This window comes from Canis aureus, chromosome 31 (genome assembly GCF_053574225.1).
Source record: "Canis aureus isolate CA01 chromosome 31, VMU_Caureus_v.1.0, whole genome shotgun sequence".
Classification (NCBI taxonomy): domain Eukaryota; kingdom Metazoa; phylum Chordata; class Mammalia; order Carnivora; family Canidae; genus Canis; species Canis aureus.
Genome location: NC_135641.1, coordinates 29394141 through 29421390, shown reverse-complemented (window position 1 = coordinate 29421390; position 27250 = coordinate 29394141). Strand labels below are relative to the sequence as shown.

The 27250-nt window shown below is 39.0% G+C and overlaps 2 protein-coding genes and 1 long non-coding RNA gene across 10 annotated transcripts in view; 1 reads left to right on the top strand and 2 right to left on the bottom strand.

Annotated features, from left to right (window-relative positions):
- The window catches only part of ATP13A5 (ATPase 13A5), a 106553-nt gene extending 102198 nt beyond the window's left edge, over window positions 1-4355 (top strand). Inside the window, exons 29-30 of the mRNA XM_077880102.1 lie at window positions 978-1058; window positions 2694-4355. Of these exons, the coding sequence (XP_077736228.1) occupies window positions 978-1058; window positions 2694-2951 (339 nt within the window). The 3' untranslated portion in view covers window positions 2952-4355. The remainder of the gene's footprint in view (window positions 1-977; window positions 1059-2693) is intronic.
- On the bottom strand, window positions 903-6170 carry LOC144302606 (uncharacterized). The gene is made up of 3 exons (XR_013369544.1): window positions 3436-6170; window positions 1217-1269; window positions 903-1092 (listed from the first exon to the last, which is right to left on the bottom strand). It is a non-coding gene; the product is annotated as an uncharacterized LOC144302606 (long non-coding RNA).
- Window positions 6171-6553: 383 nt separating this feature from the next.
- PLAAT1 (phospholipase A and acyltransferase 1) lies at window positions 6554-25927 on the bottom strand. Of its 8 annotated transcripts, XM_077880107.1 has the most exons (6): window positions 24916-25070; window positions 23964-24259; window positions 21989-22171; window positions 16905-17043; window positions 13075-13343; window positions 6554-6807 (listed from the first exon to the last, which is right to left on the bottom strand). In XM_077880107.1, the coding sequence occupies exons 4-6, from the start codon at window positions 17041-17043 to the stop codon at window positions 6706-6708; spliced, it is 510 nt and encodes a 169-aa protein (XP_077736233.1). In that variant the 5' UTR covers window positions 21989-22171; window positions 23964-24259; window positions 24916-25070; the 3' UTR covers window positions 6554-6705. The 8 variants fall into 8 exon arrangements, with proteins under 8 accessions (XP_077736233.1, XP_077736234.1, XP_077736231.1 ...); XM_077880108.1 differs by lacking the exons at window positions 21989-22171; window positions 24916-25070 and adding an exon at window positions 25789-25927; XM_077880105.1 differs by lacking the exons at window positions 21989-22171; window positions 24916-25070 and adding an exon at window positions 25789-25926 and having other exon boundaries at window positions 24150-24259.
- Window positions 25928-27250: the final 1323 nt, after the last annotated feature.

Sequence of the window (27250 nt, the reverse complement as noted above, 5' to 3'; positions counted from 1 at the left end):
GACCTGCTGCCACATCTTGCAGCCTTCTCCATACAGCCCTGCCACCCAGGCGCTGTGTCACAACCCTCAGAAAGGCTGGCTGTACTTGCAGAAGAAAATAACAACATGCTACTTTGAAAAAACCAGCATCAGACTAGGGATGAGAATTGTCGGTGAGCATTTAGACGCTGCGAAGGACCTGAGGCTTTAGTCCTAAATGCAGCTAAGTCCCTGTCCTTTACTTTGGGTCAGAAAGGGCACGTGTGACTAGTCTTTTGCTATTGATGCAGCATGGGAAGTTGCAGTGTTCACACCTATTAAAATAATCATAGTTGGTGGTCAGTATGTACCCTTTATCCCTAAAAGGAAGTGGATTGGGTGGGTTCAACTTTCATCAAGCTGTTAGATTTAGGGCTGCCAACTCTTGTTCAGAAAATGTTCACCTAGTTTCAAAAGTAACTTGAACCTCTGTCCCCTTAATGTTTTACTCATGTATCAATTTTACTGAATAAATTCCAAGTAGATCTTACTTTGCAAGGATTAGAAGCAATAATATTATTAGATGAATGACCTAATCTTGTATTCTCTTCCCTCTATTTGAAAAGACAAAAATGAAGAGGAACACACAGGTTCCAAAGTGTTTTGTCTCATGTCTGTGACCCAGAGCACATTTACCAAATGTCTATTGTCAGGCAGTGGAGGGAGCACAGGCCAAGAGGCAGCTGGTTCTCAATTGAATTCTGGCTCTGCCATTTATTGATTGGCTTTGAATCCTTGGCCAAGGTTCTGACCTCATCTGTGAAATGGAGAAAGTAATGCCTATCCTCCAAGCTCAGAGAATTGTTACAAATATATAAATTAAACAAGATATTTTTTTTCTTTTCAAAATGTAAGGTATGCAACGTATAAAGGTATTTCTTTTTTATTTATTTTATTTATTTTATTTTATTTTTATTTTTATTTTTATTTTTATTTTTTTGGTATTTCTTTTTTAACAGCTTATCCCAACCCTGACATCATGGAGGGTTTTGATTTTGGTGGCAGTCCTCACCCAATTCTGTGTGGCTTTCTTTGTAGAGGTAAAGTGATTTCCGTATGCTTCTTATTCTCTCTCTAGGGAAATAAAGGGTCTTAGTCTCAATACATGCTTCTTTTTTAGAGCAACCTCTTTTATCCCCAAAAGTGATAGTTATTAATGGTTTGTAAAATTTTTACATGTTCACTTTGGGGGAAATACCTTGGAGAGTGATTTAAAATTCTCTAAAGACTGCGGAGAAGTGCTCTCAGGATCTGTAGCATAGAAAGCAAAACATCAAATTAACTCTAATTTTATTTCCCATGAAGGCATTGTATTGTATTTTTCTAGTATTCTCATAAGCTAGTAGAGACAAGACCAGGTGACCTACCAGCTCTAAAATTCAATGAGACCTTTCGAGTGAAGAACTGTCTTCAGAAGGGCTTCCTTAATTAAGAGAGAAAGGAAGCCATTGCTCATTCTAGTCAATTCTTACCCTTGAAAGTCTTCCCCTATAGCATTTTTCTTCTACTCAGTGTCACTAAATGACTTCATCTACTCAGTGAAAGGCTTGAGTCGAGCACTGATTTTTTTAAAGGGAAAGTTAAAAAAAGATTCATTTATTTTAAATGAATGGGAAAAGGAAGCAATCAAATGTAAAAATATATATATTTATATATAATAAAAATATATAAAATAAAAATATATATATACACACACATATCATTGTATACAAGGAGTATAAAATTTCTCATAGTATTTAAGGAATTCAATTTTTGAGACTATACACATTTTTAAATAATCCAAAAGGAGAGAAAAAACATACATATGAAGGTAGTCATTATAGTATTATTGATGGTGGTAAAATTTTAGACTCAACTCATGTGTTCAAAAGTAGAGATTTTTTTTGTTTAGTTATACAGCAATTTGAAAATATGGTTTATGATCATTATAAGTAATTATTAAGGGACGCCTGGGTGGCTCAGTGGTTAAAGGTCTGCCTTCAGCCCAGGGCGTGATCCTGGAGTCCTGGGATCAAGTCTCACATCAGGCTCCCTGCATGGAGCCTGCTTCTCCCTCTGCCTGTGTCTCTCTCTGTCTCTCTCATGAATAAATAAAATCTTTTTAAAAAAGTAATTATTAAGACCATAGCTACAAATTATGACAGAAAGTCTAGCATCACCAAAAGTGGAATGCAAAATTTGACCATTTCTATTATAAAGAAAAAAAGAGGAATCCCTCCCCCCCTGCTCCCCCCACCAAAGGAAAGCAAAACCATTTGATTCTTGGAGTTCATCCATTCATTCAGAAAACCATTATGTGGCAACTCACATGTGGCATGTGGCAGGTAGCAGTGATATTTTTTTTTTCTTTTCATGATTTTGAGTACATTATTTTGTTATTTCAGTCTGGCAGTAAAATACTTCTAAGTGAATCACCAGCCAGGATTTAGCTAGGACATCTGTAGAAATGAAAGGCTGTAAGCTTTGGGCAGGTTTCTATGAACACAAGTACTCTTCCTTCTCAAGGGGAAGAATCAGGGACTTCGTGGGGATGGCAGGGAGAAGCTGACACAGAAGCAGCAGTAATGAGTAGGTCTCAGAGGAAGGCCTGGGGGAACAGAGCACCGTGGTGAGCAACCTGGCTGCAGGTGAAAGTGGAATCATAGTTTGATGGTTTTCTCCGCCTGATTTCTCAGGATGTCATCCTTCAAAACCGAAAGCTCTGGCTATGGATCAAAAAAGAATGTGGATTCTCTTCTAAAAGCCAGTATAGGAACTGGCAGAAAAAGCTCGCAGAAGATTCCACCTGGCCTCCCACACACAGAACAGATTATTCAGGTGATGGTGAAAATGGATTCATCAATCCTGGCTATGAGGACCCTGAACAGATTCCAAGAGCAAAATCAGAATTGGGAGGCCAAACCCCAGAAGAGCATTTTTGGACGAGGCTGTAATCAGAATTGTTGTCATACATGCTTCACATCTCCTTGTCCCTTGAAACGGAACCATCGTGGAAAGGTGATGATAGTCTACCCTCTTCTCTCTCCATTCCAGTGGAGAGGAAGTGCATTTCTCAAGGTATTGAACCTTGCAAAAGAGAACTTTATGCTTATTTGGATTGTATCCTCTGCTGTTAGGGAAGAGAATGCACTTGCTCGATTATCTTTTTCTTCCCCCTAATAAATTATTCAAATTGCATAGCATTATCCTGGCTCAAATGCACAAGTTTTCATGTAACTGAAATTAGGGGTGTGAACATTGTAGAACAAAGGAAAATTGAAGAAGACTTTGATCTTTGAGAGTTTCACCAATATATTTTCATTTGCATCTACAGAAATAAAAGAATTTGGGGGGGTAGGGGGAAAGCATATCTCTCAATGAATTGTCACAAGTTTACTTAACCTTATATTCAGTTTAGAAGATCATTTACATACATACCTTTCCCCAATGTTACAAAATTTCTCTTTTTGCTTCTTTTGTATTGCTTTCACAGAGAAACAAGAATTGACATTTACTTCAGAAAAGTCAGCTCTAATTGTAGTTAAGTGTGGGTGTGGAGAGTGATGGAGGTGTGTGTTAATTGCATATAATTTTGGCTTGGGCACAGTTTATATCTAAGCAAACTCCACCAATGTTGGCATCTCCCAAAGTATATTGTTTTGTGGTCAATGGGCTAGAAAATCCTGAGTAAATCATGGAGATAATGGGATAAACTGTTAAAGTGTACTTTTTACTTAAAAAAGCATGGCGATTCTATTTATTCTTTGCCACTGACAGATGAAACCTCAAGTTCTAAGCTGAAAAGTTGTTTCAAACTCAGCGTTGCTCATCTTAAAAAAAAAAAAAAAAAAAACAGTGAAGATACCCATAATGTATGTATCTACAGCATGACAATCATCGGGCTGCTAACCAACCTTAAGTTCCCTTTCATCTTTCTGTTATCTAAGTCAATTATTAATGGCCACATTAATGCCACAAGAAAACTTACATCCTCTGCAAGTATATTCGGTACACAATTATCTCTAATATATCAAGCTCACTGTGACCTTGAGAGGACATATATCCCTAGTGAACATTTTAAATTAGCTACTAGTCTTTCCTTGTAACAATAAATCTGATTTTGCCAATTTAAGATCTTCATTGGCGCCAATTCCATCCCATGAGTGCCAATGATGTGTCTACTACTGTGATGTATGGATTCATAATGCCTTTAGAATTCTGGAATCTTTAGGATTGAAAAAAATGTTTTTAACATTTCTGCAATGCTTTGCTGTAAATAATAATACATATTATGTTATACAAGCCAGCAGCATAAGTGCCAATTCCTATAAAAATAAACCCTCTGTATTCACATTTTATTTGCTTTTTTAACCTTTTCTTAGATGTACAGCTTCAAAGAGTGATAATTTTAAAGTTTTAAAAATTTTAACAGTGACTACCAATGAAAGATCAAAGGATGAAAAGATTTTTTGATTATTATTAAGAAATGTATGTCAACTTAAAATATCTAGCAACTCAGTTTCCTTGAACTGGCATATTTGTATTTAGTAATTTGACCTTTAGAATCAAAGATTTAACTGATACACCATGACATCTAAATAACATAAAAATATTTTTAAAAAATCATTATTCAATAAATATACAGCTTCCTCCACCCAGTTTTCCAACAATATATTTGTTATTTGATAGATGATATTTATTTCACACAACTTTGTATGTGTGGGGGGATGCATGATAAAATTGAACTCTACACCTGACTTTGCTAAAAGTACTCTCAGAGAACGGTTTAATAGTCTTGGAAGAAATATGTGACAAAAGCACAATGAGCATGACCACACATCAAATGATTACCTACAGGAAACACAAACTGTACAATTTTAATCTGCGCATCACCAAGAATGGCCATTTTTATGGGAAGACTAATGACTAACTTTGTGAACTTTCCTCTCAGGCTGAAAAAACCACTGTAGTCTGAAAAATATGTGTAAAATGTATCCTTGAATTCAATTTAAAAGTGCATTTGTGACATAGCATAGAGAGGACTATCTCCTGGAGTGGAAATGTCTAGAGTTCTCTAGAAAGGTTCTGCTCCCTCTCCCATTGGCTGGTATGGTAATTCCACCATACTTGAGTCTCCTACCTTAGGTAAGATTTGCCGTCTGCAGTCATCCTTTACTAAAAAAACAAGTACACCTTGGGAAAAGTAACACATTAAATGGCTGCCATCTTCATCCTTATTTGTTAATCTTAGAAAAGTGGTTTATTATTATTATTATTGCTTGAAAGAAGAGCATAAAAGGAATGGGAAACTTAATTTAGAATAAAAATGAAGGGGTCATTTTGGATCATGGTATCTGGTAGAAATATACCTCCCAGAGGACCAGTGGAGAAAGGGGAAGTTTTGGGGTTATCTGGAGACAGAACTGGTATCATAAGAAAGAGAAGAGATTAGTCAGGGAATAAGGAAGAGAGATAGGGTCTCTACTGGCCCTGAATCTAGTACATTATCCCTTCTGTCATCATTCTTAACCCTGTAATTAGACCGTAGAGTATTTCTGGCCCTGGGGTAAAATCTAAATCAGTTTAACAGGTCCAAGACTTTCATTGAGTCATCTGTTTACTTTATCTACCACATTCCTAGTTCCTAAACATAGCCTCCTACCTCCATTTATTTGAACATCTTCTTTATTTAATGCCATGCTTTTAATTATGGCACAAGAGGGATATCATTGGCTAGTAGTGTGGTTTGTAATGTAATGTTATAATGTCTGATACAATCCTAGGGTATAGAGACCTGCATTCACTTTTCTCTACCTGCTACCAACAAGAATTCCACTGGGAAGGTATTAAAAAGTAATTTGTTTCATTCAACACATAATCAATAAAATGCAAGAATAAAATCATGACACTCCTTGACTTACAGTAAAAGTCTTAAACAGTAACACGGGATATTGTTTTCTAAATATGGCACTTTAAACCTGCCTTTAATGATCTCTTGCTAAGGTTAAAAGGGTCAAATCCTTGAAATGCTTCAAAATCCAAAGGGAACAATGTAGCTCTGTAGAAGTAACTGCTCACTTTTGCTTGTCACATACTCCTGACAAATGAGTCACTTCCAGGGAAATCACTGGATCTGAAACACTGGAGCTAAGAACCCCATCTCCCACCCACCCCACCCCCAACTACACAGGAAGGGAGATGGGAGTGCACTCTCAAACGGATTGTGAATCAAAGCTCCTCAAACTGCCTAACCAAATGCTCAATTTCCCAGTTTCTTTTCTGACCAGAAAAGGAATATGAAGTTAGATGTCAATCCCAACAATGTGGGGCTCCTAACATTTCTTTTGAAATCAAATATAAATGGTTCTTCATTCCTCTGGCAAGTACAAAATAACCACCCTCAGGAAAAAGGAAAACAATATTTATGGCAGAAGATAAAATATGATGTGATTTTGTTAAGATCCTCTGCTGGCTTGCTCAAAAGGCTACTGCTTCTTGTTTAAGCTGCCACAGCAAATCTTTGCTAGTAGGGAGAAAAATTTCCATGGCTCAATGATGAGATAATATCAGTAAGCAATTTATTAAAGAGCCTGCCATCCATCACTGGAATTTGGAACAATAATGATGCATTGAAAATAAGTATTCATCCCAGTTTTTTTTTCTCCTCCTCACAAATTCCTTCAGTTCCAATATTTCTTCAGTAAATTGTTAATAGTATTTTGCTCTTTGTCTTTTTGGAAACAAGCCCAGGAGTGAGAAGGCACAAGCAGCAGCTGTCATAAACCCAATGGTACTTATTGCTTGGTTGGCCTATAAAAAAAAAACAAAAACAAAAAAAAACAAAACAAGAAACAAACAGAAAACACATTTTATTCTAAAGGCATTCCAGAATCCTAAACCCAACTTTATCTTGTTTCCTAAACTGAAGACCCTTTTAATGTACAGAGGATAAATTTCAAACTTCATCCAAAATTAAGTATGTATGAATAAACTTATAATTTTTATAATTATGACAAAGATATAGCTAAATACACATAAGTACATACTCCACATATTTTTATGGCCCCCAACAATTTTAACTCATTATGGCACAATTCCTAACAATCACGATAGTATATGTGGGAGGTAGTATTACTCCTGTTTTGCAAAACTTGGTAAGTTAAGTGATTTGCCTGAGGTCATACCACCAAGACATTTAGTTATAGGTTGAGTCGTGAACCATATGTTTCCCCTCTAAACAATCCCTACCTTCTAAACACACACTGGTTTGGTTGGGTATATACCAGGGTGAATATCTGTGTGTGTGTGTGTGTGTGTGTGCGTGTGTATGCGCGCACATGTGTGTGTGTTCCCTGAACTTGAGTTTGTCTACTAGCAAAACAATTCAGAGATGTAATCTAAGCTAAATATCTATAAACTCTTATTTGGAAGATACAATTTCTACTTTTATAAACAAATGTCAAAAGAAGTCAATAGTGATGTTAACTATTGTGTCAGAAATTAATTTCTCATGTAGACAAACTAAAATAAACCACTCTCAAGCTCAATTGTCCATAAAGGAGTTCAGACATTTATAGCTTTAAGGGTATTAATCATCATCATGATGAGGGAGCTAATGAATATTCATGATTTTCATGGCACTCGGCTAATATTGCCTTCCATCTGCATGAGTTTGAGTGCAATTTTATGACCCAAAGGTCACATTCAGATGCTTCAGAGTCATCAGGTATTCTGAAAACAACAGTTCTCAGGGATTTAAGAATCAGGCTTTCAAATAAAGCAAAACAATTCTCCCAAATGGCTCTAGAGACCAACCCAAATGCTGAAAATCTTGACTCAGCTCACGGCTGATCATGCCTTCTGTCTAACCCACAGGCCTCCACCACATAGTCTGCCACCTTCACAGGACTGCCACACACTGCTGCCTCCTTCCAACATGGAAAAAGACCACCAGGGTCAGGGCAAGAAAGAAGCACAATGACAGGAACATTCATTCCATTATACCATCCAGTGGTCTGCAGGTACAGGGCTTGGCATTGTAGCTCCCTGCTCTGCCACCAACCCCAGATGCCAGGGGTAATGTCACTGCCAAACAACTGACAAATCCTATGTTAGTTTACAATTCTACCTTTATTTGTTTGGTTGATTATTTGATTCATAATTTTTAATGAGTCACCACCTAAGTTATTTCCCAGGGAAGAGTCAGACTTTGTGGTAGCATAGAACTATCCACTTAGCACATGGGGAGACAAAGGGACAGGAAGATATAAGATAAAGCACAAAATCCCAAAGAGGAGTAAAATCAATAATCTGACAAAGATCAAGGATTATAAATCAAGCCTAATTGATTTATAATATGATTTTGGGAAGATGCTGAGATTCCCAAGAAGGTGTGATACAGGGAAATGTGGTAGGCAATGAACAAATAAGAAGGTTCAATGGATGTTTTTAGAGAAAAGTCAAATGGCAGCAAGATGTAACCTTGGGAAAATGACAGGATCCTGTGGGTAGGGTGGCCCCAGCTAAATGCAGACCTAACTCACTGGGTCTCTTTCAGCCACTAGAAACACAAGAGGTGAGGGAAATCCCACAAATCTAAGAGGCCTGGGAGAGCAATGTGATCCTAAACCAAAATCTCCCAAAAACACATAGGCCAGATGCAATGACAAGGAAGCTACTTCTGGCAGTGTGTGAAGTTTCCCAAATTCCAAACACTTATTTCAAGTTATATTCTAGATGGCAAAATTCTATGTTATTTGGACAATCCCTTGGAGTTACGTGTAATGGGATCTGGCCAGCAAGAGTATAACATCCCAGAATATTCTCAGTGAACCAGTATGAACAAGAGCTTTTATTTTACAACTTACTTAGGATTATAAAATCACCTAAGCCAACTCTTCAGACTTTTTCAGGGCTTTCTGACTGTGGGCCATAATAAAGGCCTCATTCTGAAGATCTATACATGCCCAGTGAAACATTAGCTGAATCTGGAGCATTGTGTCCTGACACAGTGTAGCTGGGTCACAGATGACTGCAGGGCTTATCAAAATTCCTCTTCCCCTGAGACTCTAAGGCTACAGTGCTATGCACTGAAGCACAGTCAGAGTGTATGGTGGGTCTGCTTGTTCAAGGGCACTGCCATCTTGCACAAAGAGAGGAACATTTTAATACCTTGTTAAGACTGTAACAGTGGAAAACGTCTACTTAAAATTTTTTTTAAAAGAAAAGACATGCCACAGACTAGAAAAAAAATGTTTCCAACAGACAAATCTGTTAAAAGAACTGTTGTTCAAAATTTGCAAAAAAGCTCTTAAAACTCAACAAAAAGAAAATGAGCAAGCAACCCAATATAAAAATGGACAAAAGATCTCAAGAGATACATAATCAAATATGATATGCAGATGACGAAGAAGCATATGAAAAGATCCTTAACTTTAGACATATTTAGGGAACTGCAAATTAAGACAATGAGATACCACTATGTACCTAGTAGAATGGCTAAAACCCAAAATGCTCACAATACCAAATGCTAAAGATGTGGAAAAAATAGAAATTCTCATTCATTGTTGGTGGGATTGCAAAAGGACAGCCACTTTTACTGTAAGACACTTTGGTGTTTTCTTACAAAACTAAATATACTCTTACCATACAATCCAGTAATCATGCTCCTTGATATTTATCCAAAAGAGCTAAAAACTTTTATCTGTACAAAAACCTGCACACAAAATGCTTCTAGCAGTTTTATTCATAATAACCAAAACTTGAAATTAACCAAGATGGTTTTAAGTAGGTGACTGTTCATCAGACAATGGAATGTGATAAAGAAAAATGAGTTATCAAACTATGAAAAGATATAGAGGAATTTTATATGCATATTGCTTAGTATGCATACTGCTCAGTCATTGCCAGAAGTTTAGAGGGAAGGAAAGATGAATAGACAAGCAGAACATTGAGGAATTTTAGGGCAGGGAAATTATTCTGTGCTACTGTAATGATGGATATATGTCACTATACATTTGTCAAAATTTATAGTATGCATTACACTATGAGTGAACCCTAATGTAAACTATTTTAGGAGAGGCAAAATTTTTCCTTTAGTTTCTCAGCTAAGGCTCGCTAATACAAGACAAATTTACAAGAGAAAAATAGAAGTTTATTAATACATTCATCTCATATATACGTGGGAGAAACTCAGGAAAGAGTAACTCAAAGAGGTGGCTTAGAATTCAGGCCTATATAGCATCTTCAACAAAGAACAATGAATTTGGAGACTAATGACAGGACAGAAGAAAGCAATTTTAGGCTGCCCAGGGTTGCAGACCATGGAAAGGTAAATATATGGAAAACTAATGACAAAGGCTAATTAATTAATTATTAATATTATTTAGATTTTTATGGTGCCCTCTCCAGGCTGATAAGAGTCTTAACAATAACCACTGGATGATTAACTTTTATCCTTCCTGCTAGAGAAGGCAAGAGGGACACCTTTGAAAATGTATGTCCCACTTTTAGGGTTTGTTCTCAACTGCCTTCAGTTCAAAATAATCCTTATGCTACATATGTTGTGGGGTGACACAGTCTTGCTTCCTTCACTATCGACTCTCATAGGTAATGTGTCAGTGTTGGTTTATCTTTTGTAACAAGTATACCATGCTGATGTGGAATGCTGATGGTGGAGGAGGCTGTGTATGTGGCTGATGAGGAGAGATATGAGGGAACTCTAAACTTCCAGCTCAGTTTTGCTGTGAACTGTATATTGCTCTGAAAAATAAAGTCTATTAAGTTTTTAATACAAAAAGGCACAAAGAAGAAAAAGATGTGGCCACAATCTTCCCACTTTTCTAATCTTTATTAATGCACTTGCAGTTTTTTAAATTTGCAGAAATACAGATCTATTCCCCCAAAAAACAGTTCTATGCTCAAGACCTCAAAGCCCTGAGGAGACCCAAAAGTGAGCCCAATATTAGCTAATACTAGTAATAATGCTATTAATTATTGGTAGTAATGAAAAACAATACAAGTGCTATAGTTTCTATCAGATCAACATAAATTTTATTGAAGAATACCAACAAAGATCTATAAAAATCTTAAAATATTGTAATTAAAAATAATACTCCTCTAAGTTACACTGGTTTGGGGATGGATAATTTATAGTACAGTGTGCTAACAGACTTCAAATATCTCTTAGAATCCTCCAAACAACCTCAGTTTATAGATTAGGAAACTGATAAACAATGTTCCCAAAGCCAAACAGCTAACACCTGGGGAAAAGGAGGTTCTAGTTCAGGTCAGCAAAACTCCAAAGTTTAGGTGGCTTCTTAAGGCTGTCACTGCACTGCCTTCAACAGAACCTGCTAGAGAACAGTCCTAGATGTTGAAGAATTATTAATTTTTCACGGGTCTTGATTCTGGGTATGAAAGGTAAAAAGATGAGGGATTGTAAATTAAAGTCAAAGCAAAAAGAAGGTTCTAATTCTTTTTTTAAAAAGCCACATTAAAAAAAAAAAAACTGCTTCTTCGACACAGTGGACAACTTTATCATTTACAAAGGAAAAGGATGGACTCCATTTCCTAGCTATACCACTAGTTTTCACTGTAAAAGTGAGCAGGAATTTGTGTGGATATCCTCTGTGTTCTGGCTCAGAAGTAATTTATTGTTACATGTGAATAGAGCATTCATTATGTTAATGTATTTCCTAATAAAAATGAATTTCCAATTAAATTATTTACTAATGAAAACAAATGTATCCTTTCATTATGTTCCCTCTCCTATCTTCCCAAGCTTCTGTGAGAATTGTAAACTCATTCCTTTTAAATAATGTTTTATGACATATTCAACCATTTCAAAATACTGGGAGCCTTTATATATTCTCTTATATCACTTTAATGAATCTTTAGGTTAAAACATCAATATTGGAATTGGACTGAAGGCATGACAGGTAGAAAGAAGGCAAATGAATCAAGCATGCTTTTAGTTAGGAATCTGCTACACTTCGAAATAGTGTGAGAGATGTCAACATTGCATACTACTTTAAAAATAATTGATCCATCTTTTATTTTTTTTAAAGATTTTATTTATTTGTTTGTTTGTTTGTTTGTTTGTGATAGACAGAGAGAGAGAGAGAGGCAGAGACACGGGAGGAGGGAGAAGCAGGCTCCATGCCGGGAGCCCGACTCTGGACTTGATCCCGGGACTCCAGGACCGCACCCTGGGCCAAAGGCAGGCGCCAAACTGCTGAGCCACCCAGGGATCCCCTGATCCATCTTTTAAAAATCATTCAAAAGCTCAATGAATCAAAGGATCTGCTTAAAAGCACAAAATTCCTTCAAAACTAGAATTGCAAAACTAGATTGGCAGAAATCATTTTCAAACCCACCAAAATATGTCTGTCATTAGTTGGCCTCTCTCAGCTAATGGAAAAGAATCACAGAGTGACCATCTATGTTTCTGGCAAATGAACTCCCACGTAAAAACGTCAACATTCTTTGCAGAATGTTTCTTTCAGTGTGTGAGGTTACTGATTTGAGACCGCTATGTGGAAGGAAAATGGGAAAACAAAACAAAACAAAACCCTGAAGGACAGGCAGTAGGACTGACAGAAAAGCTATCTATGGTCTTGATTTTGCTTCAAGTTCTTTCCAGACCCAAATTTATGATGACTACGTTCTAGCCAGACTACGTTCTAGCTTTAATCTGGCCAGTAACTTGCTCCATGACCTTGGACAACTCAATTCCTTTCTTTATCCTTTGGAGTTTTCATATTTTCTTGTCCTTTTCATTTTGTTTGTGGCCTGGGAATCTTATGGTCAGTAGTCACTGTTTTTCCAATGTAAGAAGCTGCTTATGGGCAGCCCGGGTGGCTCAGCAGTTTAGCACCGCCTTCCGCCCAGGGTGTAATCCTGGAGACCCGGGATCGAGTCCTGCATTGGACTCCCTGCATGGAGCCTGCTTCTGCCTCTCTCTCTCTCTCTCTCTCTCTGTATGTGTGTATGTGTGTCTCTCATGAATAAATAAATAAAATCTTTAAGTAAAAAAAAAATAAGAAGATGCCTATGTATCTTCTAAAGAAAACTCACCTGCTCTGAAACTCCTTCTCCATAGCGAAGCAAAGTCACAAAATGCTCACAGTTGTTGACAAGAATGTCATATTCCACCTCCTGTCCAATAACCATCTCTGACCGTTGCATGACTTCTTCCACAGGGAGAGGGGAGTATGTCCCATCGTATTTATTATTTATTCTGTAGGTATCATTTCCCACAACATCCTTCAGCAGTTGCATCTTCACCAGGGCCTTCTTGCTGAAGACAGACTTGGCACTTGTAAATGATGTAGAAATGCCATCCTCTAAAAGGAGAATTTTGGTTAGCAAGATCGAGTGATGCAGCCCCGTGAACCCCAATGCCATGTAACTGCAAAATCACACCTTTGTAAGTGATGGAATCACTGAAGCCAGCTCTGTTAATTTACCACCAAACTAGAAGCCACTTAATCGTGCCAGGCTGAGCAACTCATTCTGTGTTTATCAATAACACTTAATACTATAGGAGTAAGAATATAAGGAAACCCTTTGTAAATCTGTATCTGCCCACAAAGCATATTGGGTGAGAAAACTACCCATTCTCGAAGAATAAGATCTCTATCAGGTGGCATTATTATTAGAGATCTTGGCATATGTCCCTAGCATAGTACAGCAAAGATTATTGTCCATTTTTTTCTATAAAACAGGCTCTTTTTCAGCATCTGAACCCTTCCAAACTAATATTTGTGGACCTCAGCACTTGTACATTCTGATTAGTAAGCTTGTCCTAGTGTTGAAACTGTGCTCCTTATCCTTTCCTCTGCTTTTACACTTGGATTCAATTTGGATCCAATTTGAAACCTGCAGGGTACCTCAGTCCTCTAACAGGTCAGCTAGGATCAAGCTGGGGTCCTGCTTTTATCTTGCCAGCTCCTTTTGGCCAAGAAACTAAGTCTTGAAACTGAACCTAACCTGGTAGGCCGTCCTACTAGATGTGGCCCTGTGCTATGCCCCACCCCCTGCCACTCCGTCTTAGCTGCCTTAATTGGCAAGGATCTGCCTAGACTGCCAGGGACCTATGTCTCCTGGCCTGCCACTGTCAGTATCTGAGGCTGGACAGATGATTGTTCAGTGTCCAGCTCCAATGCCTGGCCCTGGTACCTCTCCATCTGCCTGAGACTGCTATGGCTGTCTATTTGTTCAAGTAAATCATAAGAGGGAGAGTCTCCTTGTAACCAGTGTTTAGACACTCTTCCTTTTAGTAATGACCAAAAGCAAAATTTCTTTTCTACTCCTCTTTTTTCCTACCTCCCAAGCTTCTTTTCATTCAAGCAGCATTTCCAGTTAATATCTTACACACTGGAAGTCCTTATATGTTACAAGTTCTTAAAGCATGTATCTCCTAGTTAGAATCACTAAACTTTTTAGAAACTAGTCTCATGCAATAATTTTACAGATGAGGAAATCACAGCTTGGAAAGGTAAACTGGCTTGCAAAATATCATGTGAATAGTTAACAATAGAACCAGAAACTGGATTTCAGTCTACAGGATCAAAGCTCTGTGCTAGAACCACATTAATATGGAGCTAACACATGAAAATGAGGAAAGAGCAGAACAATCTTTATTATTTTCCAGATGTGAAAACTGCAGAGAAAATATAGCTTTGCTTAATGTTAATCACTAGACTCTGCAGAAACTAATGGCTCTGTATCGTAAATGTCACTTTATTTGCCATTTCTATTTCCAACCCTCTATAACAGGAGGCAAATATCTCAAAATGTTGCGAAAACTACTTCATTAAAAATTCTCAGATGTTTCCAAGATAGTAAGACTAGGATTATTAAAGCTTCTTTCTAAAGGTATCTTGAAGGAAAAAAAAATACTCCAGGCTTCTTGAAAAAATAATTTGTGCTTATTTCTAAACATTTAGGAAATACAGAAAAAACTATGTAAGTATGTAAATATGAATCACCCATTACCTACCCATATTTTGTGTGGGCCAATGATAGTATCTCATTCTCCTGGGCCCAGAATGGTCCAGTGATGGGCAAGGGATCTACACTAAACCAATTAGGATAGTTCTCCATGCTATTTCTAACTTCAACAGACAGGGATTAGCTCTCTCCTACTCAATCACAGGACTGTAAGAATGAGCGCCTAAGGATGTTGAGAGTTATAAGTTCAGCTTCCTAGAGAGAAACAGTCTGGGAGAATTAAGACAGTACATAGAAAGAAAATGCAGATGTGAGTCTTCATAATCATGTTCAAATCCCTATATCCAGGCATCCCCGAAGCCAGTACCATCTTTACCCTTTTTGTCGTTTATCTCAGGGAAGCAATGAATTTGTTTTTTTGCTTACACTAGTTTGTGTCTGTCTTCTGTTACTTGCAACTAAAGAATTCTGCCAAACAGAGAATATTCTAATATTCTGTGGCAAAGTCCCATATTGAACATTAAGCCACTGTTGATTTCTTTTTTTGTTTCTCCTAATCCCCTTCACATATTTCACCCATCTCCCTATCCCTTCCCTCTGACAACCACCTATTGCTCTCTGTATTTATGAATCTGTTTCTGGCTTGTTTATTTGTTCATTTGTATTATTGTGGGTGGGGTATTTTTTTGGGGGGGGGGTGTTTGTTTTTTTAGATTCCACATGTAAGTGAAATCATATGGTAATTGTCTTTCTCTGTGTGACTTCTTTCACTTAGCCCAATACCCTCCAGGTCCATCCATGTTGTTGCAAATGGCAAGAACTCATTCTTTTTTATGGCTGAGTAATATTCCATTGTGTATATCCCACATCTTCTTTATCTATGGATGGACACTTAGGTTGCTTCGGTATGTTGGCCATTGTAAATAATGTTGCAATAAACATAGGGGTACATATATCTTTTAGAATTAGTGTTTTCATTTTCTTTAGGTAAATACCAGCAGAGGAATAACTAGATAATTAGGTGGTTTTATCTTTAACTTTCTGAGGAACCTCCAGAGTGCTTTCCAGAGTGGCTGCACCAGTTTGCAATCCCACCAACAGTGCAGGAGGATTCTCTTTTCTCCAAGTCCTCACCAACATCTGTTATTGCCATTGTCTATTTTTTAAACTGTTATAAATGACACAGAAGTAAACACTCTTATAAAGAATGTTTTTCTACATCTCTATAAATATTTCTGAAGAATAAACTAATAGAAGTACAATTCTATCGGATCAGAGCACATGAATTCTTTTAAGACTCTTAATACATATTGTTAAATTGTTTTCAGGAATGATGTTCTCAACTTTCATTTCTTTCAACAATATCCTTGTTTTGATTTCATTATACCCTATCCACACTGACTGTTATCATTTTTAAATCTTTGCTAAGTGATAGGCATAAAACCTGTTATTTTATTATACAACTCCTTGATTACTACCTTTAAAGATAAGATGGTTTCTGCTCTTCTTCTTCTACAAACTGTTCATAATTCTTTACCCATTTGTTTTTTGGGATTTTGGTGTTTAGTATTCCCAGCATCTAGAATAGCATTTGGCACATACTGGGTAATCTGTAAATAAATGTTGAACAAATTGAAAAACTTTGTGTGAAAGACACTGATTCTTATCATTTCTTTGTGACAAATATGCTCCCCAGGGGAATTATTTACTTTTTAATTGGGTGCGTTTCTTTTTTTAATCCAGAGGTTTTCAATCTTAATGTTAATTGGCCTTTGTGATTTATGCAATGCCCCTTTGGTCTTAGCATGCCCTTCCCTAAACCTGTCTCAGATAGATTAATCTACTTTCTATGTTTTATTTCTATTTTGTCTTATTTCATTATTTCATTCATGATTCCTTCTTATAACAAGAAAACTCAAAAGCTTTCAGATGTTGCTGGAAACAGACCTTACCTAGAGGTGCTATGTTGATAACATAACCATCACCCAAGTACAGTGCCCAGTGCTGATAGCCAGAACGAAATACTTCAATCAAGTCTCCTTGCTGGGGGTTACCAGGATAGCTCAGACTAAAGCAATCATTAAACGCCATCTGCAATGACAGAGACAAAGAAGATCTAGCTGACATGACTTGCCAAAAGAAAATTGATTTAAGACTTCCATACAAGTATAGGGACACAGAATGTATTAGGAATGCGTTCCTTATTAAAGACTTAAACTCATGCCACTATCCTTTTCTTTGAATGATCCCAACACTGAATTATGTGTACATAAGTGAAAAAGATGTGAGAAAGAATTTTATCTGCTAATTGCTTAATTTTCTATAGCAATGCTTCTCATTCTGATCAAACCTAGGGCTCCTTTACAATAATAAGCATTTTATAATTCTCTCCTTAAATTCAGAAATTCAGGGGTGCCTGGGTGACTTAGTCAATTAAGCATCTGCCTTTGGCTCAGGTCATGATCCCAGGGTCCTGGGATCGAGCCCCCACGTTGGGCTCCCTGCTCAGTGGAGAGCCTGCTTCTTCCTCTCCCTCTGGAGAGGAAGTCAAATAATAAATAAAATCCTTAAAAATTAAAAAAATATATCCAGAAATTAATAGATTATATAACTTAACTATATACAAAAATTTCAAAAATATTAATATAGTGCCCTATTTGGAAGATAAAAGGGAAGTCAATTTACGTGTCAATACGTGTCTTATATAGTCACAACCGTACTAAAAGATATAATAAAGTGTCCACGTACTTGCACTTACTTGGCAGGAAAAAGTCAATGTTCAGAAGCAGAAGATGAGAAATCTTTTGGCCTTTCATGTATCAGCACAGTAAAATCAAAGAACAAGGCATTGGTGGACACTAATGCTTTGCGCAAAAAAATACTTTGTTTTTTTTTTTTTAATTTATTTTTTATTGGTGTTCAATTTACTAACATACAGAATAACCCCCCAAAAAATACTTTGTATTGCAAAACTTACTCTATAATTTAACTTAACCATAGATAAGTTCCAGGCTCAGATGAGTGGCCATCCAGAGATTCAATCATACTGCAGGATACAGGACATTTATTTCTTGGGCCAAGCTGTACCGTGCAGGTCTAGGCACTGCAGTCTCTACCCACTAAATATCAGTAAATGCTCTTTGTCATGTAACAACCACAAATATCCCCACAGATTTCCACCATTCCCCTACTGCTTCACTTACTGTCTGATTTCTTACTTACTCATTCCAGAAACAGGGTAAGGTGGCCATCGTAGAAGTGAGACAACTTGGAAGGTTGGGGAGTTCACCATGCTGATGAATATGTCTGAAAATTCTAAGTTTGGTGAAGTTTTTTTTATTTTCCTTTTAAGTCAATACTTTTCAGAAAACATATAAGTCTCTGAGTTGATTTTTATGGAAGGTTACATTTCCTATGTATGTATGGCACGGAAGTAGAATGACTCAGCAGGCGAAAGTTAGAGACATTCATCAATACTCAGAAGGAGATTTAGTGCTATATCCATGTTGAATCTCTAATTGGCAGCAGCGTTTCTCATCATTTCTAGATCTAATATAGATATGTATGCTCATTTACAAGATAAATCCAAGTGCCAGAAAGGGAAATTTCCAAGCCATCTAAATTATAATCATAATAGCATAGGCTAAGGACTTGGGAATACAGACTATCATTTTTTTTGGCACTCTAAAAGTCTTTTTTACAACACTTAATATTGGGAGGGTGTTTTCCCAAGTATTTGTGTGCCATCTGTTGAAAACTTCAATCATCACACTGTCACAGAAATGCAGCCAAATGTAAGCTGTCCATCTGTTGAAAAATAACTATTAAAACAACTTTATGGAAACCATTAAGTCTAACCACTCTGTCAAATATGTTTGAGTCTTAAGATGGAGTTCAGAATTTGGCCACATGGGTACTAAAAGGAAAAATAGATAATATACTATGAAATAAACAAACACATTTCCCATGAATAGGATTCAGCAAGCACACACAGCTGCCTACTAGAATTCAGAGACCTAGCCAAGCTTACAATAATAATCACCCTTTGAACAGAGAGCACTTTGTAGTGTAACATTTTTTTCAAACGCACTATTTCAATTAACCCTATTTAACTTTTTAAACAATTATTTGAGCTTATTATGTTATTATTCCATTTTATAGGAAAAAATATACAGTAGCTAATGCCAGCTTTTGGAAAACACCCATTGAAACCTTCAAACAGATCACTTACATTAGGGTTATATCCCAATAAATCCATTGTTAGTTGAACATATCATAGGTCAAAATGCATTTAATTCATCTAACCTACTGAACATCATAACTTAACCTAGCCTACCTTATACATGTGCAGAACACCTCCATTAGCCTACAATTGGTAAAATCATCTAACATGAAGCCTGTTGAATAATAAAGTGTTGAACATCTCATGCAATTTATTGAGTATTGTATGAAAATGAAAAATGTGGTTACATGGCTGTATGGGTACAAAACAGTTCCCGATACTAGGGCACCGGGGGTGAGCTGCAGTAACCAGGCTTTGTGAACTGTCCAGAACTAAACAGGTGGATGGTAAAACAGAGGTGGCTGTTTATAATTGTTGAGAAGGTGGCTCATGGTTTTTGTGTGATTTCAGTCAGCTCCTTATCCTTTCAGCCACAATAATTCTGTGGAACAGATGATTCCACTGCACAATCTTAATATATTTAACACACTTTCAATTCTGGCATATAGTTTGTAAACTGATTTATGAAATGTAAGTTAATTGATTTCATGAAGCCTATCATATTTATAATGAAGGATGGCAGGATAACAAGGAAAACATCTCATATGAGTAACCACTCAAGAAACTAAGGGAGGAGATTGGAGACTAATATGTAAGGGGAAAGTGAGTTCCAACACCAAGTGCTTAGAATTACAGCAATTTATTGCAGAAAAGTACGTCAGACATTACCTAATCCACTGCTCTCCAAACTTGTTTTTAGCAGCATGGCCCTGAATTAAACCAAATATCAGATGGACCCACAAAAATATAAAACACAAAAGTAGCTCTGCCCTGGATGAAGTCAGGAAGGAGCATGAGAGTCCCATCTGCTCCTCATTGCTGCTGCTACCGAGGTTCTCTGGGGCCCCAGAAATTCTAGGAATGGAGCTTGAATAACACTCATCTAGTTATAGCAAAAGCCCCCTCATTTTCAAGATAGAGGAAATAGTAACAGACAGGTAATTTGACATGCCAAAGGTCATATACTATTTTACAAAAGATTTCCAACAAATGGTACTAGAGCAATTGAATATTCATCGCAAAAAAACAACAGGCAAAAATACAACAAAACACAAATCTCCACCTAAGTTTCATGTCTAATACCAAAAATATTTCAAAACAGATCATAGAATTAAATGTAAAACTATAAAATATGGGGGGGGGCATATAGGATTTAGGGTAGACAAAGAGTTCTTGGTCTTGATACTGAAAGTACTATCCACAGAAAGAAAAACTGACAAATTGACGTCCTCAAAATTTAAAACTTTTTTTTTTAATTTAAAACTTTTGCACTGCAAAAGATCCTGTTAAAAGTTCAAAAAGACAAGCTACAGAATGGGAGAAAATATTTGCAAACCACACATCTGAGGAAGAACTAGTATCGAGAACGTATAAAGAACTCTGAAAACTCAAGATTAAAAGAGCAAAGAATACAATTAGAACATAACCAAAAGACACAAAGACATTTCACCTAAGAGACACCGATGTCAAGTAAGCCATGTTAAACTCATTAGCCATTTGGGAAATGCAGATTAAAACCATGAAGGGATAATATTACACACTTATCTTAATAACTAAAATAAAAAAAATAGTGACAACAGAAAATGCTGGCAAGAATGCACAGTAACTGTATCACTCATTTGCTGGTGAGAATATAAAGTGGCATAGCCCCTCCTGAAGCAAACTCTTTAAAAACTTCTAACTACCAAAAACTTGTAACTACCATTTCTCTGATAACTCCTGGACATTTACCCAGGGGATTGAAGACAATGAAGACTTATATGTACACAAGAACCTGTATATGAGTATTTAGAGCAATTTATTCATATTAACTAAAAACTGGAAACAGTCCAGGGTGACCTTCAGTGGGTAAGTAAATTGTGGTACAGGCACACTATGGAATAGTACCACGGAATAAAAAGGAACAAACTATTGATGCATGCAGCATCCTGGATGAATCTCCAGAGGATTATGCTGAGTGGAAAAAGCCAATGCCAAAAAGTTACTGTATGATTCTATCTATAGAACATTCTTTAAATGACAAAATTATACAAATAGAGAATAAAGAGTGGTTGCCAGGGGTTAAGAAAGTGGTGAAAGGGAAGTGGGTGTAACTATAAAAGGGCAACATGAGAGATCCTAGAGATAATGGAAATGTTCTGCATCTTAATCATGTCAATGTCAATAACCTGTCTGTGATATCACAGTACAGTTTTGTAAGACGTTAGCACTGGGGAAAACTGGGTAAAGGCGCAAGGGATCTCTCTGTGTTATTTCTTATAATTGCATGTGAATCTACAATTACCTAAAAATAATAATAGAGATCAATGCTTTTTTAAAAAAATACAGGACCTAGAAGAGGACAAATATGTAGAGGTTATATGGTGACAGATTTCAGCTGCATATGAGGAAAACTTCATTGCAAGTGATCCAACAATGGAACAGAGCACCTTGTGCAGATCACAGTCTGTCATTGGGAACGTTGAAATACACTCAAGGTTGACAAAAATAACATCTCCAGCGTGGTGGTAGGAGGCGAGACGAGAGTAGTTAGGGGAGGGGGCCTTGTAAGGTCCCTTTCAGCTCTAATGTTCTCCCCTTCTGTTTCCCAGTAAGTGTGCTAGGTGTAATCCTCAAGTCAATACCAAGAAGTAGAGATCATTATTTCCCCCATTTTAAAGATGAGGCATACAACATTCACAGCAGTTCGGAAACTTACCCAAAGTCACACAATGGAAAAAGCCAGAACCCACAACTGGACTCAGTTTAGCCTACCTCCAAGATCAGGCTTCTGATCCTAACTGCTTCTCCCCTTCACATTGTACTGCCTCCACTGCTGACATTTCTGCAGCAGCCCTTCTAGCGCACCGTTGGACCAGTTAGCAACTGTGAGCTGATTATTAGGATCACCATTTTACAGATGAGGAACCTGAGGCTCTGAGGAGTTAACTGTCAGACCTAAAATCACAAAGGTAGTAAGTGGCAGAGACAGAATTCAATTCCAGATCTGTCTTCTTATTCCAGACTGCATGCTCTTTATACCACAGATTAACATTGTGAACCAAAGGAACTGCTACTAAACAATTTTCTCAAAAACCCAGACACCAACAGAGAAGGGATGCCAAAAGAAAAATATAAATTGTACCTCATCAAACTAAAAACTTTTGTTCTTCAAAGTCAAAAGTGAAAAACAATGGATAGAAAGGAGATTTGCAAATGTTTTCTCTAGGTCTCATAACTTGCATCTATATAAGTAAAGAACAGGTACAAGTCAAAAGATAACTTTTTAAAAACGGTAAAGGATCTGAATCAATATTTCTTTGAAGAAAATATAAAAATGATCCATAATCACATGAAAAGTTACTCAATGTTATTAGCCATGAGGGAAATGCAGAGTAAAACCACAGTGAAGGGATCCCTGGGTGGCGCAGCGGTTTGGCGCCTGCCTTTGGCCCAGGGCGTGATCCTGGAGACCCGGGATCGAATCCCACGTCGGGCTCCCGGTGCATGGAGCCTGCTTCTCCCTCTGCCTGTGTCTCTGCCTCTCTCTCTCTCTCTCTGTGTGTGTGACTATTATAAATAAATAAAAATTAAAAAAAAAATAAAATCTTTAAAACCACAGTGAAATACCACTTCATACCCACTAGGATGGCTAAAATTAAAAAGGCAGATATTAAATGTTAGCAAGGATGTGAAAAATCGGAACCAACCCTCAAACATTGTGGTATAAATGTGAAATGGTATAATCTAAAAAAAAAAAAAAAAAGTGGAGAAGCTGCAAAAACACATGGAATATATATTTCATGTAACAACACAGAAAGTTTTTAAACATTTCTATGCAGAACCAGAGAGTAATGGGAAATGAATCTTGGGGAATCCCTGATCTTCTCATACAGGAGAGGTGTCAAGGTCGGGCTAGAAGCATCTAGAAGATGCCTCGACTCAGACCATAGGCAAATGGCTATAACTTCATTGGGTAATTTGATCTGCATGGACCACATCTACCCATCTCATTTGGGAACAAGAAAATAATTCTGTGCTTCATACCCATGAGCTAACACAGAACCAATGAAACATACATTTATAAAGGCCTCTATTACAGTCTGTGTGTCACCTTGAAGATAAAAAATAACACTTGATGTGCACAGAATTGTCTAGTCTATAATAAAGAGTGGCATGAAGGTAAATCTACAATCTTTGTAAAAGAAATCTCCTGTTTCAACTGCCAAAACAGGCTGCCCTGTTTAGAGCTCCTTGTTGGTCCCTCCTGATGCACGGAAAGATGGAATTTCCCCCTGCACAGACAGGGGCAGGCTGATTACCTGCTGCTCACGTCCATGAGGCCACCTGTGTTACAGGAATCCTAAGAACCCTTTTTTCCACAAACTACTCCCAAGAATGCTGTTGGAAGTCTGAAACACAACCACACACCATCCCTAGTCCAACAGTCTCCCAGTTCGATTTGGACCTTTTCTTGTCTCAGCTGCATTTTTTCATCCTTGGTTCTACCGCACTGAGCTGGCTCCATGATGCCTCACACCCCCAGAATGACCACTGCACACCCCCAAGGAGCTGCAAGGCTTTTGGTCCCACATCCTCACTACAGCTGAGGGTTCCATCTCCCCACCAGATGAACTGTCCTCCCTACTGGATGAACCCTCTTCCACTACTGATTTCTCCATCTTGCCCCCCCGTGTGCTCATCTCTACGTTCTAGGAAAACCAACCTCACCGTGATTCCTCACACTCACCTGGAATTCCGTTGCTAACACTGAACCTACTACCTGGAACACGGCTGCTCCTTTCCCAACGCCCCCCAAAGTCCCACTCCTAGAGATCCAGGCCAGAGGCCCCCTCCTCCCCAAGGTCTTCTTGCAGCCAGCCCGCGATGCCGTTTCCACCGTGTGTTTATCTTGCACCCATGGCGTTTCCCACACCTGCGTCAGTTACTGGTGTCCGGGGAATAATCTCTTCCGCTCGGTAGGGAGGGCCGCTTCTCGTTTGTCTCTACACCTCCAGCTCCTGGCAGAGCTCCTGGCACAAGTATCTGCGGAGCAAGTATCTAATGAACGAGGGAATGAGAAGTCCAAGCCCAGGGGAAGACAGAGTAGCCGGGTTTATCCAGCACGTAAATCCTATTAATAGTCCTGAATGCCAAAGCACTGTCACCGTTCCCCAAATCTAATATTTTCTAATACTAATTACTTGTGTTATTATCCGTATTCATGGAGGACGGTGGGTTTTAAAAAAAAAAAAACCTTTTAAGCAAGACCAGTTTTCTAGTCCTGGTTCTGCCATTTAATAGCTTTGTGGCTTGGGGACCGAGTCTCTCCCCGTAGACTCACTCAGGTCCCCCATTTGTAACAAAGAAGGGTCTGGATGGGGGGATCGCCTGGTAGCTCAGCGGTTCAGCGCCGCCTCCAGCCCAAGGGGTGACCCTGGAGACCCAGGATCGGGTCCCACGTCGGGGTCCCCGCATGGGGCCTGCTTCTCCCTCTGCCTGGGTCTCTGCCTGTGTGTGTGTGTGTGTCTCCCATGAATAAATAAATAAATAAAATTTAAAAAAAAAAGGGGGGGGGTGGATGCTTTCTATTGGTCCTTCGAGTTTCCACACGTGACAGGTGGTGCCTACAGGGCTGTGTGTCCGGGAGCCTGGCGGTCGGTCGTCCCCCGCGCCCGCGCCCACGCCCACGCCCAGCACACCTCGCTCAAGCCCGGGGCGGCTGCCGGCGTCCTGGGGTCGCCCTGGGGTCCGCTAGCGGCCACCGCCCGCTGCACCCGCGCTCGCGGGAGGTCGAGGCCGGGGCGGCGCAGCGCCGCTCAGCGCCGCCGCCCCCCGCCCCGCGCCCCCGGGCCCCGCCCCCGACGCTGCTGCGCATGCTCCGCGGCCCCGCCCTCCCGGAGGAGCCAGGCTGCGGCCCTGCCCGGTGCGCGGAGCTCAGCTGCACCCCCGCGCGCACACGGGGGTCAAGGCGCAGCCCCCGCGCGGAACCTGACGCTGACGGCACCCGTCGCCCCTCATCCCCACCCCCGGCCGCGCTACCAAACTTCTGTGGCATCCACGGTTGTGCCAGGCGCTGCAGTTACCAAGTTAACTCGTCCTGCTGAGCCCGGAGAGGTTCGCGGACACTCGTGAATGTGCCCCGCACCGCTACGCGTGCACACCCGTCTAGCGCTGCACACATCCCTGTGCCCGGGGAAGAACCCTCCGTGCCTGTGCCCCAAGAGAGCACCTCAGTCTTTATTTAGCTCAGCAGAGGTTGGAGGGAGGGGATGACCTTAGAAAACCTCCCAGTCTCCCACCACACACACACACACACACACACACACACACAACTTGACAGGACGAGTACTTGTGAGCCCGATCCGGAGCCCAAATTAGAGCTGTGAGGTCGCACACGCCCTCCCCGCCCCCCCGCCCCCCGTCGCTCCCTTGGGAACCTTCCCTGTCACCTCCCTCTAGCCTAAGATCAACTTGAGAGTGGAAAGAGGACAGAAAGGATGGAGAAAGGAGAGGGGAAGGGTGTGCCAACCCCTCCACAGCCAGGTACTAGTTTCTCCCAGTGGCAAATTTACCTGGCTCCTCTTGGGATGGGCCTTCCTTAAAGAAAGACACTCTCTGCCCGTGCACTACCCCTCTCACCTCTCCGGCCCTTCCCCTACCAAAGGCCTGGTTCTGCCCATCCCTTATTCAGCATGACTTGGGTGCATGTGACAGAGCAGGGTGGCCAGGTAGGCCAGCAGAGGCTTCCAGGAATAAAGCCGTGTGAGTTTAAAAATAAAGCTGGGGATGAAGAGTATCCCCTGTCTCACTGCTAAACTAGAGAGGCCTGGCAGCCTAGCCAGCCAAGTACGCAAAGCCTGGTGGACCGCTAAATGAACTTTTTGGAGCTCTGCACAGGCCTTTCCTTCAAACAAGTCATAACCTAGATTTTTACCCTGGTTTAAATGGAATCTCAGCTAAAAGGAAGGATTCAGAGGCTGAAATAGATTGCTAATTTTATGTGTTTTGTCACAGTGGGATAAGAATTATGTAAAGATGCAGCTGCCTTTATAAAGGAATCAGGTTCTGTTATGAAAATTAAGGGTGAATCTGCATGGTTTGAAACTGGGTCTGGCTTTGACAACTTTGGAGACAGAGAGAACCGTAGAAAGACATGAAAAGCATGAAGGATCTACAATTACTGGCAAAGTGGAAACTAGAACACTTGCTTCGGGTTGGCTTTTGGTTTGTTTTGATCTTATATTTTTATTGCATGTTGCCTATTTAATATATTTTTAGAGTTCTACGCTGAACCAGATATGTCTTTCAATACTCATGGAATGTGTCAAAGAGAAAGCCATAAACATGCCTTTGCTTTATGTTCCCCAACTATTTCAATTGAGTCATCACTGAAGGAAGTGGTTCATGATTTTCAACAGGAGAGTTATTGTGAGTATTTATAAAGCCATCCTGCTTATGAGTTAAATTTATTATGTTTGCCAGGTTAATCTGTTTTCTCTAATCGGACACTTAATCATCCAGTCTCCTCTCTGTATTATGGATTCATGAACGTGAACCAAGGAGGATTGCTCAGTCAGGGCAAAATGATAAATTATCATTTCATTTTGGGGGTATTTGTGATTAAATGCATCATAATAGAATTAAAATGAAATAAATCTTATGATTTTACTTTTAGATCCCTGCCAGGTATAGATAAAATGCATTCGGTTAAGGGTAAATTTAATTTAATGCCTGAGTGAAATTTGTAGGAAAAATAGAGAGAGCGTTGTAGTTCTCTCTTCCTTTCTACAGATTGGAGTGATAGTTAATCACTCAGTGGTACTCTATGGATGAGCAGCACAGAATTCAAATTTCCAGTCAGAAAGAATGAGGAATTAACATCAGGTAGTTATAACCAAAGTTTATATGAATCTAGAGTCATAATCCTGGCATCTCTTGGGCTGCACATGTATACACTGAGAACATATGACAGATTACAATGAAATAACCATTTTCCATTATTTTAGCTATTATATTAAGTGAAGCACCACATGC